The sequence below is a fragment of the Pan paniscus genome, chromosome 9 (genome assembly GCF_029289425.2).
Source record: "Pan paniscus chromosome 9, NHGRI_mPanPan1-v2.0_pri, whole genome shotgun sequence".
Classification (NCBI taxonomy): domain Eukaryota; kingdom Metazoa; phylum Chordata; class Mammalia; order Primates; family Hominidae; genus Pan; species Pan paniscus.
Window position 1 is genome coordinate 106,626,415 of NC_073258.2, and position 19,067 is coordinate 106,645,481.

The 19,067-nt window shown below is 35.6% G+C and overlaps 1 protein-coding gene across 11 annotated transcripts in view; it reads left to right on the forward strand.

Moving 5' to 3' along the window:
* GRIA4 (glutamate ionotropic receptor AMPA type subunit 4) overlaps positions 1 to 19,067 on the forward strand; it is a 375,233-nt gene that overhangs the window by 271,260 nt on the left and 84,906 nt on the right. For all 11 annotated transcript variants that reach the window (XR_004665232.3, XM_063608252.1, XM_034933614.3 and 8 more), the window contains exon 6: positions 9,097 to 9,150. Coding sequence is in view for 10 of the 11 variants with exons in the window: in XM_063608252.1 (XP_063464322.1) it covers positions 9,097 to 9,150 (54 nt within the window). In the remaining variant the exon portion in view is untranslated. The remainder of the gene's footprint in view (positions 1 to 9,096; positions 9,151 to 19,067) is intronic.

Genomic DNA, 19,067 nt, shown 5'->3' on the forward strand with positions numbered 1-19,067 from the left:
CAAGCACTGTGCTAGGAGATCCACTGCTCTCTTCAGAGCCAGCAGGCAGGAATGTTTAATTCTGCTGAAGCTGTGCCCACAGCCACCCCTTCCCCCAGGTTCTCTGTCACAGGGAGATGGGAGTTTTATCTATAAGCCCATGACTGGCACTGCTGCCTTTCTTTCAGAGATGCCCTGTATGGAGAGGAAGAATCTAGAGAGGGAGTCTGGCTACAGTGGCTTTGCTGGGCTACGGTGTGCTCCGCCCAGTTCAAACTTCCTGGAGACTTTGTTTACAATGTGGGTAATGGCAGAGGCCCTTCCGTCCACCAAGCTGGAGTGTCCCAGGTTGACCTCAGACTGCTGTGCTGGCAGCGAGAATTTCAAACCAGTGGATCTTAGCTTGCTGGGCTCCGTAGGGGTGGGATCCACTGAGCTAGACAACTTGGCTCCCTGGCTTCAGCCCCCCTTTCCAGAGGAGTAAATGGTTCTGTCTCACTGGCATTCCAGGTGCCACTGGGGTATGAAAAAAAACTCCTGAAACTAGCTCAGTGTCTGCCCAAATGGCTGCCTAGCTTTGTGCTTGAAACCCAGAGTCCTGGTGGTGTAGACACCCGAGGGAATCTCCTGGTCTGCAGGTTGTGAAGACTGTGGGAAGAGCGTAGTATCTGGGCCAGAATGCACCATCCCTCATGGCACATTCTCTTACAGCTTCCCTTGTCTAAGGGAGGGAGTTCCCTGACCTCTTGTGCTTTCCAAGTGAGGTGACACCCCACCCTGCTTCTGCTCACCCTCCGTGGGCTGCACCCACTGTCTAACCAGTCCCAGTGAGATGAGCCAGGTATCTCAGTTGGAAATGCAGAAACACCTGCCTTCTGCATTGATCTCGATGGGAGTGGCAGACCGGAGCTGTTCCTATTCGGCCATCTTGCCCAGGTCCCCAGTAGTTTCATTTTTAACTGATTACTTTGAGCTTGTTGTACATAAATAAAATTCTATTGGACTGAGTTGTATTTGCCTTACATTTGGGATACGTACATGAACTGTCATTTTCAATATACATTTGAAAAAGTACAAGCTACACAAAAATAAATCCAAGTTATTTAAGCTTTTCTGCTAATTTGCTTTATTACGCATATATGAAGAAACTGCAAACCCAGACTAGGATGCATTAAAGTTTACCTGATAATTCTCCACCTGTGTGTCCCTGTCTTAGCCCCATACAAAATGGAATTAGGAGTACTTTGTATATATACTGTTATTCAAATCAGCAATATGTTCAGACAAGAGATTATTTGTAAGGAAAGAATTGTGTCTTTGTTTCATTATGAGAAAGCTTGGATTTCTCATAAATAGGTTTGGTATTCATCAATTATCTAATATGATAGACAATGTTATTCTCACAGGTATATATTTTATTCATTTTTCTCTTATGAAAGATATATTAATATTGGCCAAAAATAAGTCTGAATTCCTGTGGTCTAAAGAAGGGAACAGGGTGTAGTGAAAACAGTATGGAAACTATAGTCAAAAGACCCAGCTGGAGTTCCAGCTTCATCACTTAATGACTATATTTATTTAATGTAATTGTTTATGAAAGGAAGGAATTACCCCTTCCACCCCTTCTAATAATTCTACATCTTATTAGAACTATATTTATATTGTTTCTTACAAATGTCTGTTTAATTTAAAAAGAGCTTGCTTCTAACGGTTCTTTCAAGCTGTTACATGTGCTTCAAATTCATAATCACAAATGCCATACAATCATTTTCACCTCTTGGCAAATATTTTAAATCACTAAATTAAAATGCTATTAAATCAAAATGGAGCTGTGCTAAGAATTGTTCATAGTTGAGATGATGAGAATCTTATTATCCAAGGCTTGTAGATGTAGAATTTTAGAGCCACCATGATAGGCAGAGAGAAGGATATACTCTACAAGTGCTTTTTAATAGCCATTGGCAGTTCCATGGTGGGATAAAGGGGTGGCATGGAACGAACACAGGACAAGGAATCAAATAGCTGAATTTCAGCACTTGCTTTTCACTCTATAGTTCTAGGACCCTATCCAAACCATATCTCTTGTAGGGCACTCAGTTTGCTAATCAATAAAATTGGGGAGAGATGCATATAAAGTGATCTAAAATCTGTGACCTGAAAGGATGGAACTGAAGGTCATTTTTTTTAACATTTGGAATAAAGTCAGAAAAAGAAATAATAAAAAACCGGTACTAAGAATGGATATTCACAAGTGAAGACATTTTGAAGGTGAAAATTTTGTTAGAAATAGAAATAATTTACTAAATAAAGACACTGAGTCATTCCTATTAGCCTATGTGAGAAAGTAAACCTTTTTCAACAGTTTAGATATCCAAATAGAGGTATGGTATCTTATGCAACCTGAGTTTTTAATAATACCTAGAGAGTAAGTATTTAAATATAACATAAATATAGTATGATACAGAGATGAAAAGCTTGGGATCATTAGCCAACAAAAGTATTTTTTTACATTATCAATTCTACTACTACAATGGTTTACTTGGAGACTGTCATAGTTGATTTCCCCCAGAGGCTGACCTTAAAACAAAGATTTATGTGCACACAGTTTGTTTGGGAAGTAAAGAACAGGCTGGAAGGGGAGTAGAGAAATTTAGTCAATGAAAGATGCATTTATCAAGCAAATTGCCATCTGGGTGACAGGGGGTTAATTCCATTTGGAATGAGTGTAAACTAATTACTGGAGGAGGCTAGTGTAGAACAAACACTTAAGAATCATGTCATTTGTTGGGCAATGGAGTTGGAGTACTTATGTACCAACTCCTGTCAGTAATTGTATGTGGGCTGCTGGGAAGGAGGACATTAATGCTCTGGCACTTCTAAACTCTTCCCTCTCCAAGGGCAATGTCAGCTCTGTAGACCACAGAAAACCTACAGGCAAGGAAATTCAGGTGCTGGCAGTTGGAAGGTGAGCAAGTATGCATTGACATGTCAAGGAAACAGATGAGGCAAGACATTGATAGTGTCTATTATGGTGAGTGACCATAGAGACATCAGACTGTATGGCTTTACAGGACTCTGTCACCCAAAGGACCACCTTATCCCAACATCTTTCACTGAAAGTCAGTCAGATTTTGCTAGGAACTTCCAGTGACAGAGAGATCACTACTTTGAGAGGCAGCCATTCCCTTTATGGGAAACTCTTCTTTCTCTCTCCTTCCTCCAAAAAAGAGTTCTTCCTAATTAGAAACTTCCATAATTTCTGATGTCTCCAAGTATAGAAGAAAATAAACACACACACACACACACACACACACACACACACACGCCCCTGCATACACACATACACACACAGACCTACACACAAATTTGTACGTGCATTGGTATATCATTTCCTTTAAAATATCTGATAAGAATTTACATTACCTAGCCTCCTCCTAAATCTCATCTCACACAAAACAGCCTTAGTTTTTTGGGGTCTGAAGTACTTTATTTTTCCCACCCCATTTTACATCACAGCCCTGAAACTGAAGTCCTGCTGTTATCTTACAAGGTTGTAGTTTAAGTCTGTTGTTTGTTTGCAAAAGACCCTTGCCTTATATTTTTCTTTTGATGGAACTGAAGTGATACTAAAGCTTTTGTTTTTATCTGCAGTAAAATATTTTAAAGCATTTTGAAAATCAACATTTGGGGAACATTTGGGAGTCTGGAATTTCTATAGAAAAAGAGGACTAGTGAAAGTGACTGCCCTCATGACAATAAGTTATCAGTATCATGGCCCTAACACCTCTGAATATGTTGTGCCATTTTCTCCATGTCACTGAATTCTCTGGAACATGAAAACAACGGAGAGAGGAATTTCCAGTTGACTTATAAGATCAAATTAAGATAAAAACCAGTTATTTCTATTCTAGTGTGCCATTGCATGTCTTTAGTTTGGAAGACCATGTTCAATAGAATGATCACAGCCTGGTCGTAATAGTTAGAAATAATATACAGCAACTTTTATAGAAGGACTCCTGAGTACTTTATAAACTATTGATATATAAAGGATTAATGTAAAATCTGATTGTGGATTAAAGGCCAAACTATCATTAATTTGCAAGTCTCAAATTGACCTTAATATATTAGTGTTTCTGACATTTATATCCTGATTAACTTCTTTATTCATTCCTTGAATCAATATTTATTTAGTGTCTATTCATTCTTAAAAGTCTGCCTTGTTCTCTTAAGCAAGTGATATCACTTCTTGAAACCCACTGCGTTCCCCTTATTCTGCTCTGTATTTTAGTCATTTCTGTGTGTCTCTTCCCCTTATGAGATAATAAACACCCTTATAACAGCAGCACTGACAGACTTATCTTTATAATCCTTAAATCTCTTAGCCTTAATCATATAGGTAGGAAGTACTCCATTGGCATTTGTTGAACTAAATTGAACTGAAAAGTGAAGTCAATATGGAAAAGTGTCCTAATTCAGTTTCTCCAACTTCCATCAAAGACTAAGGATTTGGAAGTTGCATTCTTGAAGATTGGTTATGCCATAATTTGTTAATAAAACAGTTAAAAATTACAACGTTTGTACCTGGCATTCACCTTATTAATATGCATAGGCCTGATTGCCTGATTATAGAATTTAATTATTTGACCAGCACCATGGATATTCCTAAACAACTCTCTGCTTCTTAAAAAACAAAAACAAAAACAAAACAAACAAAACCCCACACACAGGGAAAAAAAAGTAATGACAAGAATCAATTAGTCACTTCTCTTAAACACGTTATTTTGGTAAGGATTATCATCGTTGAGAGCGTATAATTGATCCTTCCTAAGCTATTCTACAGAACTCTAAACAGACGATCATTATTTTTAGTCTAGTTGCACCATTTCTTTTTTTTTTTTTAATACTTTAAGTTCTAGGGTACATGTGCACAACGTGCAGGTTTGTTACATATGTATACATGCGCCATGTTGGTGTGCTGCACCCATTAACTTGTCATTTACATTAGGTATAACTCCTAATGCTATCCCTCCCCCCTCCCCCACCCCACGGCAGGCCCAGGTATGTGATGTTCCCCTTCCTGTGTCCAAGTGTTCTCATTGTTCAATTACCACCTATGAGTCAGAACATACAGTGTTTGGTTTTTTGTCCTTGCGATAGTTTGCTGAGAATGATGGTTTCCAGCTTCATCCATGTCCCTACAAAGGACATGAACTCATCCTTTTTTATGGCTGCATAGTATTCCATGGTATGTATGTGCCACATTTTCTTAATCCAATCTATCATTGATGGACATTTGGGTTGGTTCCAAGTCTTTGCTATTGTGAATAGTGCTGCAATAAACATACGTGTGCATGTGTCTTTATAGCAGCATGATTTATAATCCTTTGGGTGTATACCCAGTAATGGGATGGCTGGGTCAAATGGTATTTCTAGTTCTAGATCCTTGAGGAATTGCCCCACTGTCTTCCACAATGGTTGAACTAGTTTACAGTCCCACCAACAGTGTAAAAGTGTTCCTATTTCTCCACATCCTCTCCAGCACCTTTATGCAGCCAACAGACACATGAAAAAATGCTCATCATCACTGGCCATCAGAGAAATGCAAATCAAAACCACAATGAGATACCATCTCACACCAGTTAGAACGGTGATCATTAAAAAGTCAGGAAGCACCATTTCTTTTAAAAATATAAAATATGCAGATTGTCTTCCCCTATATTTTTCTGTCTTTAGGAAAGGCCATAATTAATTTTGCAACCAAGTACTCACCCTGGGCATTGTTTTCCCATGACAACTAAGCCAACCACACTTGTGTGAACACAGTTCCATTTTATATTCCTATCTTTCAACTCAAACTGTTTCTTTTCCCTATTTATATATTTTTTAAAAAGCAATTACATAGGAGATACAAGGTTTGGTCTTCACCCACAGTCAACTCATTCAAGTTTATTCTTTACAGAAGATACTCTTCACTTTTGTTGAGATGATGAAAGCCATGTGAAACCACAACGATGACACTGTCAGTTTTACACAATCATTTAAAAATAAACAACACCCTATTTACAGGACACCACTCAATGGATTGTAAATCGAATTTTTTCACAAAGAAACTAAGGCAATGAGAACTTCACAGCGTTTGTGCAGTACATTTGTTTTTTTCCCAGCCAGGATCTGGCTCAGCAGAGATACTGATGCCTCTAGCATCACCAGCCAGGTAAATAAATCTCCAGATCCCTGCTCCCCAAGCTCTCAGTTACCAGAATGTTGATGCATATGGAGCTCTGCAAGACCTTTTGTGCCAGGAATTTTGTCCCTTTCAGTTCTTTGTGGTATTATAAGTCCTCACTCTTTGAAAATGCGTTATATAAGCTTTAATTTATTATAGTTTTTTGCTAAACAATCTTGAATGGACAATGAGTTCTTTATGGAGACACCCAGTGCAGAATTTTTACTGATTCCACATCTTTTTAACATTTACAAGTATTTCCACTTAAAATGGATTTTTAAAATTAAACTGACACATTTTTGACTGCAGTCACAAAGAAATCACAAGCTGAGAGTGTTAAGAAATAAGAGGCAGGGTGGGGACAGGGGCTTAGAGAGAGTGCAAAATGGCTTAAATAGCCACACCAGAAGAACGTATAGTGAATCAGCAAGAGATAAATAACGGATTGCTGAGTGGCAACAACCCCTGCTGTAGCCAAATAGCAGGAATCTGTAGTAGACTCCATAATACAATATGCCAATATGCCATTTCGTGGCTGAGTGGCATCAAGCATCCTCCTGATAATTACCTTTTGCACAAGCTAGACTGGAGATTCCCAGAAAATAAGATGGCTCCATCCTGCTCCACCCATGTTAAATCACTCAAGTCTAGATTGCCCAATATGACACCTAATTCAGCTATTTCATAAACCGAGCTTTCTCCACAATCCCATCTATTTGTTGCTTGTCCTCATCTTCATGGTAAGATTCTCAAGGTAAGTTCTATTTTAGATAAATTGTGGACTAGATAAATCTGGCAATATAAAACATGGAGGAAGGTTATGTAAAATATTATAAATGCATAGCTGAACTTCCAAGACAGTAAAGAAAATCTTCAGGGGCCAAGATGACAGGCAGCTGTGATGAAGGAAATTGCCAGATTGGGTAGGCTGATTGGTCATTTAATGCTTTTCCAAGAACAGAAGCTTTGGGTTCAGTCAAGTCAATACATAAAGTCAGACCAGTGAAGGGCAACAGCCCAATAAAAGGGTATAGCTGAAAAAATTCTGTCCCCTGTACAGAGTCAACTAAGTGTTTTCTGCCTTGGCCTAGGCTTAGTTTGGTGAGGAAAATATCTTCCTTGAGAATCTGTCGTCACAGCCTTGTTCTTGAGGCAGATTGTATTTTGAATTTACATCATATACTGTGGTCTGGGAATCTAGAAGCTGAGAACTTATCATAAAAGTGGCCCCAGGCCAGTGATACCAATATTGCAGTATCTATTAGAAGCAAACAGAAAACATCTTTGAAGGATTATTTTAAGAGATATTGGCAGTGAATTTCCCAGGATTGTTAAAGGGCAATCAGCCCTCATAGTCAGGAAGTACAACAAATCCTAAACAATATGAACAGAAATTAAAAAGTAAAAATCTAAACAACTTGTACTGAAACTGGAGAACATTAAAAATAGAAAGAAGGTCTTGAATGCAATCAAAACAAAAACATAAGATCAGCAGAAATTTTATTTCACCAATAGCCATGTATACAAAACTCTTTTCCAGCACAATTCATATGTTCTGATCTTATTTATTTATTTTTTTTTATTGTTGTGGGTACATAGTAGTATATATATTTATGGGGTCCATGAGATGTTTTGATACAGGCATGCAATAAGTAATAATCACATTATGGAGAATGGGGTATCCACCCCCTCAAGCATTTGTGTTATAAACAATCCAATTACACACTTTTAGTTATTTTAAAAATGTACAATTAAGTTATCATTGACTTTAGTCACCCTGTTGTGCTATAAAATAGTATGTTTTATACATTATTTCTAGCTATTTTTTTCTGTACCCATTAACCATTCCCACCTCCCTCCCACCCCCACTACCCTTCCCTGCCTCTGATAACCATTTTTCTACTCTCTATGTCCACCATACATTCTGATTTTAAAAGGGTTTTCCTACATTTCATACATAAGTCACTCAAGTACACAGAATTATTTTTATGGGATAATAAAATGCTTAAAATAATTTAATTTTTGTCTTTGACAATGAACGTACCTGAAAATTGTGGCTTTCACTGTTATCATTGACGACACCAGTGAAGTTACAAAGCTGCTCATTAGTAACTGAAATTAGATTTTCTCTTGTTGAAGGAATTTTCAGTTTTTCAGAGAATGAGAGTTGTAATCTCTAATGCAAAAATAAAATTGAACTTTGAAAAGATCTCTAGAATTTTTTTTAAAAAAAGATGTTTGAGTTTCTAATTTCCTAAACATTTCTGAAAACATTCTCAGAAAAAAAAAAGAATCCGACAGAGAGAAAAGCTTTTTGATGTTTTTTTTTTCTTTTTGTAATTATAAGAAAACACTACTGCATTCATATACAGGTGAGAATTCACTAAATATTTTCTGATATTAGAGATGTCTATAAACAGAGATTGTGCCTTAGAAAAACCTTGCTTGCTACTCAGTCTACTCATAGATGACTATTCTTACCCTATGAAGACACCAAGCAGCCTATCTTCCATTTTTATAAATTATCAATAAGTGAAGTACATCTAAATTCTTCGGATGAAAATCATTTTAAGTTTCTATGTTGATGTATTCTCATGAGAAATATATGTAAATGTTGGTTCATACCATTGTCATTCTTTTTAAGAAGATTATAATAATTTTCTGAACGAGGTTGATAGAATGTGATTTAAATAAAAGTGGTACTTTTTACCTCTTATTTTGAATATGGCTTATCAATTCTTCTAACTATAATATGTGACTTTTATTTTTTTAAAAACTATCATTTTCCCATCATGATTCTACATGGAATTATGCTAAAATAGATAATAATTTTAAAATAATATTTCAGTGAATTAAAATTGATTTTCTCTTATTTGCTTATATCTTCACAGATTGTAAGTGTTGGAAAGCATGTTAAAGGCTACCATTATATCATTGCAAACTTGGTAAGAACTTCTTATTTTCTACTTTTCATAAGAATTGCTCAAGCACACAAGATTATTTTAACTGTGCCTTAAAATAATGCTTCAATAAATAGAGTACATTACTTACTAAGCTTTTAATAACACATGATATTTTATTACAATGATCATTAAATTTCACCAGTAGAATTCAATATATTTTTATGCAGATTAGCTTGGTATCTGCTAAAGAGACCTTTAAAAGAAATGATAATGGTTACTTTGCTACAATACCACTTGTCAAATTAAATAATTTTCTCTGTCTAAATGATAAATGCTACTTTATAGATAAAGATAGCCAATATTTGGATATTATAAGAATGATCTAAACTAATAGCTTATGTTCTCTAATTTTAAGAATAACTGTATATAATGGCTATATAAGCAAATCTTTTAAATGGGAGTAATCCAAATTTTTAAAAATTATGTCAACTTTTCACATATCATATAGAAATGGCTAACAAACAAGATACACATATTTTTATGAAATTCTTAAAGGTCTGAGAGAAATCCTTTTAGATATCTTGGCAAGGCTCATTGAATATGTCTTGTTAACCACGTAGTGTAGGGGGTAGATTATGTATGGAGCGGCCCAGCCTCTCTTGCTTTATTATAGAGTACCATTTGCCCTAAGGGCCTGATTCCCAAAGTGATTTATACTGGAGAAGTTAAGGATGTTTTCTCCTTTTTCTATTTTTATGACACTTTTTTTTAATGACTATCTTGCGCTTGAAACAGGAAAGAAACTAAAGGATGCAAAAGAGATTCAGATCTACCCATTCTTTCCGTATGGCAAGCGGACTGTCAGACTTTGAGACAGGAATTTTCGGTCTTTAGTGAACTGGGTTTGGTTGTGGATCTGAGATATTAAAATACAGCAAAATACTGTGAACCATGATTATATTGTGTTTCTTAGATAAAGTATAATCTTGCGACTTAATGGATTATCATGAAAATACTGAGAAATTTTGACTTTTTTCATTGCTTTTTAGTAGGCTGTTTTAGTAGAGTGTTTCACTATTTTTTATAAAAATATAAAATTTAAGACAAATATATTCTGGTATTAATTACTATAAGAGAAAAAAACTTAGGATTATGAGATAACTAAGTACAGTGAAATTGTACAATGAGACTCTAATGACTTTTATAGCAAATAGGAGGTTTTGTCGTCTATTCTTACAAACAATAGAATTGAGGGGAAAAAAAATCAATGTGTTATATGTAGATTATCATTCCAGAAATGAGTTGCTGACATTGGCAATTAAAATAAATAAATCAATACAAGATGGAATGAATTAATATTTGTAATACTACAAAGGATATCGTAAACAGCCCTAGGAGATGGCAGTGTATTTAAGTTATCTAGCGTTCCAGTATATGAAGTAGAAAACCATTTTTGTTTGCAGTAGGGACTAGAACCATCACTTTCACTAAAAATCAGCAAGTTTTATTATATGTGGTTGATATCTTTGTAACACATGATTAGATCAGTGGCTGCCATGGACATACATTATAATATAGTGTATTAATATGGATTCTATTGACTTATTCATTTATCCCTAAAGGACTATTACTTATAACACTAGAGTAGTTTTTATTTTATTGAGCCAATCAACAACTATTTTTGATAGCTATGTGCATAAGATTCTCAAGTGTGAAGTCAATCCAGAATCAAAATGAAAAATTACATCAACATCATACTCAAGGTTGAAAGACTGAATGATTTTCCCCTAAAATCAGGAACAAGATAAGAGTGTCCTCTCTCACCACTTCTATTGAACGTTGTACTGAAGGTTCTATTACAGATATTTAGGTAAAATCAATAAAAGGCATCCAGATTGAAAAAGAAGATTATATGTATATAAAAATACTAAGGAATCAAAAAATATTTGTAGAACTAGTAAGTTCCACAGGGTTGCAGAATGCAAGGTGAATATACAACAGTTTATTGTATGTCTATATGCTAGCAATAATATTCTAAAAATTAAACCAAGAAAACATTTCATTGATAATTTAAAATTACAATTTACAATTAATGGAGAACTGCTATACTTAAACCAACTCATTAAGGGTGATTTAACAGTATTAGTAAAAAACTGATTTCTACAATAACAATTCTTACTTGTGATTGGATGTTTACAAATATTCCAGAATATTTAAAATATTCTGGAGTCACAATGTAGAATATAAAAGCAGAAGGTATGAAGTCCAACCCATATTTACCAAAAAGAGAACAATGAAATTTAGCAGACATCAATATGTGATGCATGAAATTGGGTCATGAATTTACAGACATGCATTTTTGTAAAAGTCAAGGACCTCCCTTATTTAAACAAGGTTAACTCCCTGGAGAAACTGAGTTTAAATATAGGTGTTCTTTAGATTCTTTAAAAATGATAATCTTTTAAACCAAGAAACAAAGTAAGGAATGTCACTGAAATATTGGCTTCATAATGGTCTTTAAATTTTTGGGCTGAAATACAGAAAGCAGATTTCATGTAATTAAACAAAATAATAGGCAATTTCTTTGTGAATAAGGATGCAAATAGGTTATGAATGCTCTCTGGCATTATTTTAAATTGTCATGTCACTAACTACAAGTTGAACTTTTCTTCTTCAATTAACAACCATTCAATCTCCTTCATCATTCTATCCTGATAAAATGAGAATACATTGATGTATTCTATGCCCCTCTGATCTTAGCTTTTGGAGCTATTGCAGTGTACTGGCATCTCACCTCCAACCAGGCCAAAAGAAGTAGGAATCCTTTCCCTTAATACTCAAGCCTGAACCTGCAGAAGGTCCAAGAGGGGCCACAGGGAGCTAACATCATCTGAACAGTATGAGCTATGCCTGATATCTAATTGAATGGGCATGCTCCTCCCTGATTCTTGAAATTTCTCTGATTATCTCTGCCACTATATTTAACAATTGCACATTAAGTGTGAGTAAAACTTGCTAGAAATGAAAGATTGCTGCGATTCTTTTTTCTTTTCTATGTCCTATATGGGATTTGTATGTAGGTACGTGTATGTTTTATTAAACCCATCATCTAGAGGTACTGGTGAAAGTGTATGATATCGCAATAGGTTAAGCTCTGTTCCAAAAATTTCCCAGAGAAGTAGAGGCAGGAAAACCTTATCTGTCAGTTGGTTTATCCTAGTCTGTTTCTTAGAGATTCAAGTAAGAAAATTGCTTCCCTAATTTGCCCCTAGACTTTCTCTTTCCTAGTTCTTCTTTCATTTAGCTGCCAGTTGTTTTTTAAAGACAAGTATGATGATATCGTTTGCTTAAATCTTTGATTGGCCCCAGGCTGCAAATACAGTAAAAGACATCAGATTTTTCATGACCTGATTCCCCATGGGTTTTCCAGACTTACTTGCTAATACGTGTCTCACTTCTCCTCAGAGTTTGGATGTCTCTCCAAATGACATATTGTCCCAACTCTGAATCATTGCCCCAATTTTTACCACCATCTTCCAGAGTAAGCATTGAAAACCTAAGCAGTGCTCTACTTAAATATTTTAGGAAAAAGGATTTGCACTCTTGAACTTAATGCACAAAGCCCTTTAAGATTTTATCCCTACTTGACCCCACAGTTTTTCCCACTCCACCCCACAACTATCCCTTCTTCAGACCAAACTAATTCCCAGACACCTAATGCTGCTTTCCTCTTCCCAGCTTTGTTTAGGCTGTTATCTCTATCAGGAGGTATTTACCCCACCCAATCCTAGTCAGTGGTTACAATCACTTCTAGAAAGCTATCCCTAAATATCCACTTTGATAGTCCCTCCTCTGGGTTCTCAAACTACCCTGTGTACTCATAGTATAGAACTTATTCTTGTCTTTTCATTTATCAAATTATTATTTTATAACCCCTCTGTAACAGGTACTGTCCAACATCCCACGGCACAACTGCAAATAAAACACTGCAAGCTCACTGAAGGCAGGAACAATGTCCCTTTTGTTAACCTTATAAAAGAGTCCTTATCCCTATTCTTTATCTGCTGAACTCCTGCTTATCCTCTAGCACCCAGCTTATGTTATTGTAATTGTTTTTGTTATTATAATTGCTTTAATTTGGCCTTAAAAAAGATTTATATTATTATTATTTTTTATTATTATACTTTAAGTTTTAGGGTACATGTGCACATTGTGCAGGTTTGTTACATATGTATACATGTGCCATGCTGGTGTGCTGCACCCACTAACTCATCATCTAGCATTAGGTATATCTCCCAATGCTATCCCTCCCCCCTCCCCCCACCCCACAACAGTCCCCAGAGTGTGATGTTCCCCTTCCTGTGTCCATGTGATCTCACTGTTCAATTCCCACCTATGAGTGAGAATATGCGGTGTTTGGTTTTTTGTTCTTGCGATAGTTTACTGAGAATGATGGTTTCCAATTTCATCCATGTCCCTACAAAGGACATGAACTCATCATTTTTTATGGCTGCATAGTATTCCATGGTGTATATGTGCCATATTTTCTTAATCCAGTCTATCATTGTTGGACATTTGGGTTGGTTCCAAGTCTTCACTATTGTGAATAATGCCGCAGTAAACATACGTGTGCATGTGTCTTTATAGCAGCATGATTTATAGTACTTTGGGTATATACCCAGTAATGGGATGGCTGGGTCAAATGGTATTTCTAGTTTATGCAGCCAAAAAACACATGAAAAAATGCTCACCATCACTGGCCATCAGAGAAATGCAAATCAAAACCACAATGAGATACCATCTCACACCAGTTAGAATGGCAATCATTAAAAAGTCAGGAAACAACAGGTGCTGGAGAGGATGTGGAGAAATAGGAACACTTTTACACTGTTGGTGGGACTGTAAACTAGTTCAACCATTGTGGAAGTCAGTGTGGCGATTCCTCAGGGATCTAAAAAAGATTTTTAATAGATAGAAAAATGAGGTTCAGTGTAATTTACCCAAGATCTCGCAGATCTGAATTCTCAAAGAAAAGTTTGAAGCTCTGGCCTGTCTGATTGCAAAGAATAAATACACAAATAAATAAATAACTTAGGGAATAATGCCACCAAGTGACCACTTACTTAATCATCTCCCACAGCACCCATCAGGGGGACCTAATATTAAACACATTGCTCTGTATTGATATTCACTCCTCTAGCAGTCAAATAATTTAAATATGGCCATCAATAGCAAAAAGGAACAGTTGACATTTGTCCCATTACCAAAACAAATTCTTAGAATCTTGTTCTCATTTAGATTTTTTATTTAAAAAGTATTATTTAATTTACATCTAGGAGAACACCTGGCTCAATCATTAAAAAGATACAAAATTACAAAATGTTCTGGATATATAATTAAAGATGAACTGAACCTATTTGTTATCTATCCTCCACCATCTCACACACATACACCACTCATGCCTTATTCAGAACATAAAGGAAATTAAACATTAGGATAAAGAGAGCAAAGTGACTTGTTTACATTTAGGTGTTTGGTTAGTTTCAGAATGGAGAGTAGACATGCTTCCCAAAATTTGCAGTCTAGCACATTTTTATTGACGTGCAGTGACCCTAGTTAAGATTCCATCAACTTGGCGACATTGTTTTACTTTTGTGCTTCCCGTTTTTTAACTTTTCTGCATTGAGCATGTCTGACTCTACCATCTATCTACATGCATATGAAAAGTACATACTTTAAGTCAATTTCTTAACTAATTTTTACAACATGGTAAGCGAGCAATTCCCCCATTCTATTTGACGTTCCTTCCATTAATTGCACCAGAGCTATCTCAATATAATTTAGTCAACCTATGAAACTGAAATGCAAAATACAGCAGAAATGTTACCTGAATTAAGTAGAACTTAAAGAATAAGCATTTATTAAACAGTGAAGATAGACCTGTAAATTTACATAAATAGTCATCAGGATATCTGATACCTATAATTTTAAACATTTTATTTTCCCCCAAAAGATGTAAGAACTACAAATAGAAATTAAAGAAAAACCAAGTTGGACGTTAATCTAGAGAGTGGTAATTAACCATTGTGAAATTCAAGCAAAGTAGTGGCCCATTTTAACAAGAGAAAGCCTTTCCCATGATCTCCCCCTGCCCTCAGAGACTTTATTTACTGAAGTCACTTAACCACTGATTTCTTCCTGACTATGAAGTGAATAATTTTATTACAATGTTGCCCAGGAACTCTCAGCTCCACTGTATTCTTTGGATAAAATTTGAAATCAAAATGGCCACCAAAATAAATGTTTCTGAGAAAACTGCTTCACTGTCTAGATCCTATCAATTTTCTATATGAAATTGTAAGAAAATATATGAAAGAAATATATGAAAGAAAATATATGTAAGAAAATATGTACGAAAATATATGAAAAATATCGCCTGTACTCAAAACAGACATAGCTGAAATTAACTGAGCCACCCACCATTCATTGAAATCATAACTGACAATGGTTTATAATCAGACATGGCAATTTTTCCCTTTACTTTCAGCATAAGAACAGGATGGACTCGAGAAATGTGAACTATTATTTATCAGCTAGACTTTACATCAGATGATTTTTCTGAAGGCTGCAGCTTTGCCTGTTTATGCTGCAGCTGTGGATAACGCTATGAAAGAAGGTTTGGCAGACCTTCTATTTCAGCCATGTTTGAAAGAAAATAATAATGTCATCAATTAGCAACTAATGCAATAGTTGAATTACTGTGGCTTTTAGAAAACATTGGAATCATTTGCCTGCCTGTGGGTCTGCCGTATACTCTGATAGAAGCAAACCAATGTTCAACTGACATTTTACTAGCTGGAGATTGATGGACAGTGTTTTTCCCATTTCAGAAACATAGGTTTACTTTCTGGCGTCTAGTTTCTTTATCGACAAAATGAGAATGTTACTGATGAGCTGTCAAATTAGTGGGCATATAATAGGCATGAAATAAATATCTGTTGAGTGAATTAATTGATAATAGTGAACATTTACTGAATTCAAACCAGATGTGCTGGACACCGTAGCATTCTCATTCTCATTTTGAATGTGGAAGGTATAAGGTTAGAAAGTAACAGATGTGGAATTCAAAGTGTGGGCTTTTCGAGGGGAAACAGTATTACACTGCCTTTCCTATAGATACTATGATAATTAATAAAATTTAAAATACCTCTGTGTAAGAATATGCAGGAGTATAAGGTGAAAAAGACAAACTCAAGAGGTGGTTTGTATGGCTGGAATCTTAGCTCTACCATACATTTGCTGGATGGCTTTGAATAGCTTTTCTTCACCCCCCCGAGCCTGTTTTCATATCTTCAGGATAAGGCCAATAATAGGATCTATCTCATAACCTTGTTATGAAAACTAAACTAGATCAATAATCTGTGTAATACGCTTAGCACAATGCCTGGCATATAATAAGCTCAGCATATAATAGCTGTTAGCTCGTATACCTGGGCCTCTTGACAGCAATTTTTGCTCAGTTGCCAGTAGACTGATATATTTTTTCGTAGATAGCCAAAGAGCAATGCACATATGTTGGTTAGGAAGACAATCTACTTCACTATAAAAGAAAAAGGAGGAGGAGGAGGAGGAGGAGGAGGAGGGAAGAGGGAAGGGGGAAGGAAAGAAACAAATAATCTGAAGATCCCAAAACCATAGCCAAGGTGCATTCAGAAGGACAAGCAACTCCAAGTCTTCATTACTTCTTACTCTAACTGCAGGATTATTGCTACATATTTTATTCCCACCAAAAAATAAACAAAACACTCTCCTTCATTCCCTCAGCAAATTGAAGCATATTCACATTTGCAAAAGAACCTTTACTAAATACTAAGAGAAAACAAAAAGAAAGCAATTACAAAAGCTACAAGCTCGTGTGTGTGTGTGTGTGTGTGTGTGTGTGTGTGTGTGTGTATGTGATTTACTTTTCTCTGAGCTAATACCTATGGCTTTATTAATTCACTTCCTTAATAGGCTTTTTGCTCTCTTCTTGCTATTATCTGTTTTACACTTTTTATTGAGTGTGGATTTTTATAAGGTACCTAAAATAGTGGCAATAAAAGGGAGCCAGGTATAAAACAAAGGTGATAAATGGGTAGATATATAGGTGGAAGATAGATAAAAGACAGATAATTGGTAGATAGGTGATAGATAATAGATACATGATAGATAATGGACAGATATAGATACAGACATACATACATGTATAGATAAATAATAGAAAATGTGTACACAATAGATATGATACATGAGAGGGATGGAGGGAGGGAGGGAGGGAGAGAGAGAGAGAGAATAAATAATTGTCCAGAATTTTTGAATCCTTGATTACTACCTCTAGGCAAGAAGGGATAGTATCCTTACTTCCCAGCTTCTTCGCTCCATCTGGTGGACACCATCTTTTTTCCTACCACACAGGAGTCCATGAATGGCCTATCTTGCGCTCTTCTCTTGGACTACCATTTCTCGGGGCACTTAGACTGATTCCATGACTTTGCTATTGTGAATACTGCTGCAATAAACATATGAGTGCTGATGTCTTTTTGACAAAATGATTTACTTCCCTTTGGGTATATACCCAGTGGTGGGATTGCTAGGTCAAATGGTAGTTCTATTTTTAGTTCTTTGAGAAATCTCCATACTGTTTTCCATAGAGGTTGGACTAATTCACATTCTCACCAACAGTTGCAGTTTTTATTTTTTCCCTTTTCTCCACATCCTCACCAACATCTGCTATTTCTTGAGTTTTAAATAATAGCCATTCTGACTGGTGTGAGATGGCATCTCATTGTGGTTTTAATTTTTTCTCTGATGATTAGTGATGTTGAACATTTTTTCACATGTTTGCTGGCTGTTTGTATGTTGTCTTTTGGGAAGTATCTGTTCATGTCCTTTGCTCTTTTTTAAATGGGGTTGTTTGGTTTTTATTTGTTGATTTAAGTTCCTTATAGATTCTAGATATTAGTACTTTGTCAGATGCATAGTTTGCAAATATTTTCTCTCATTCTGTAGGCTGGCTATTTACTCTGTTGATTGTTTCTTTTGCTGTGCAGAAGCTCTTTAGTTTAATTAAGTCCCATGAGTCTATTTTTGTTTTTGTTTCATTTGCTTTTGAGGTCCTAGTTATAAATTCTTTGTCTAGGCCAATATCCAGAAGAGTTTTTCTTAAGTTTTCTTGTAGGATTTTTGTATTTTCACATCTTATGTAGTTTTTAATCTATCTTAATTTTTGTATATGGTGAAAGGTAGGAGTTCAGTCTTCTGCATAGGGCCAGCCAGTTTCCCCAATATTATTTATTGAATAGAGTATCCTTTCCCCTTCTTTATTTTTGTTGACATTGTCAAAGATCAGTTGGTTGTAGGTATGTGACTTTATTTCTGGTTTCATTATTGTGTTCCATTGATCTGTGTGTCTATTTCTGTACCAAAACCATGCTGTTATGGTTACTATAGCCTTATAGTATAGTCTTAAGTCAGAAAATGTGATGCCTCTGGCTTTGTTCGTTTTGCTTAAGTGGCTTTGGCTATTCAAGCTTTTTATTAGTTCCATATGAATATTAGAATTGTTCTTTCTAGTTCTGCAAGAAAAAATGTTGGTAATTTGATAGGAATTGCATTGAATCTGTAGATTGTTTTGGGCAACGTAATCATTTTAATGATATTTATTCTTCCCATCCATGAGCATGGGATGTTTTTCCATTTTTAGGTGTCATCTATGATTTATTTCATCAGTGTTTGGTAGTTTTCCTTGTAGAGGTCTCTAACCTTCTTGGTTAAATGCACTCCTGGATATTTTGTATGTGTGTGTGTGGCAATTTTAAATAAGATTGAGTTCTTGATTTGGTTCTCAGCTTCAGTGTTGTTGGCTATAGAAATGCAACTGATTTGGGGGCATTGATTTTGTATCTTGAAATTTTACTGCA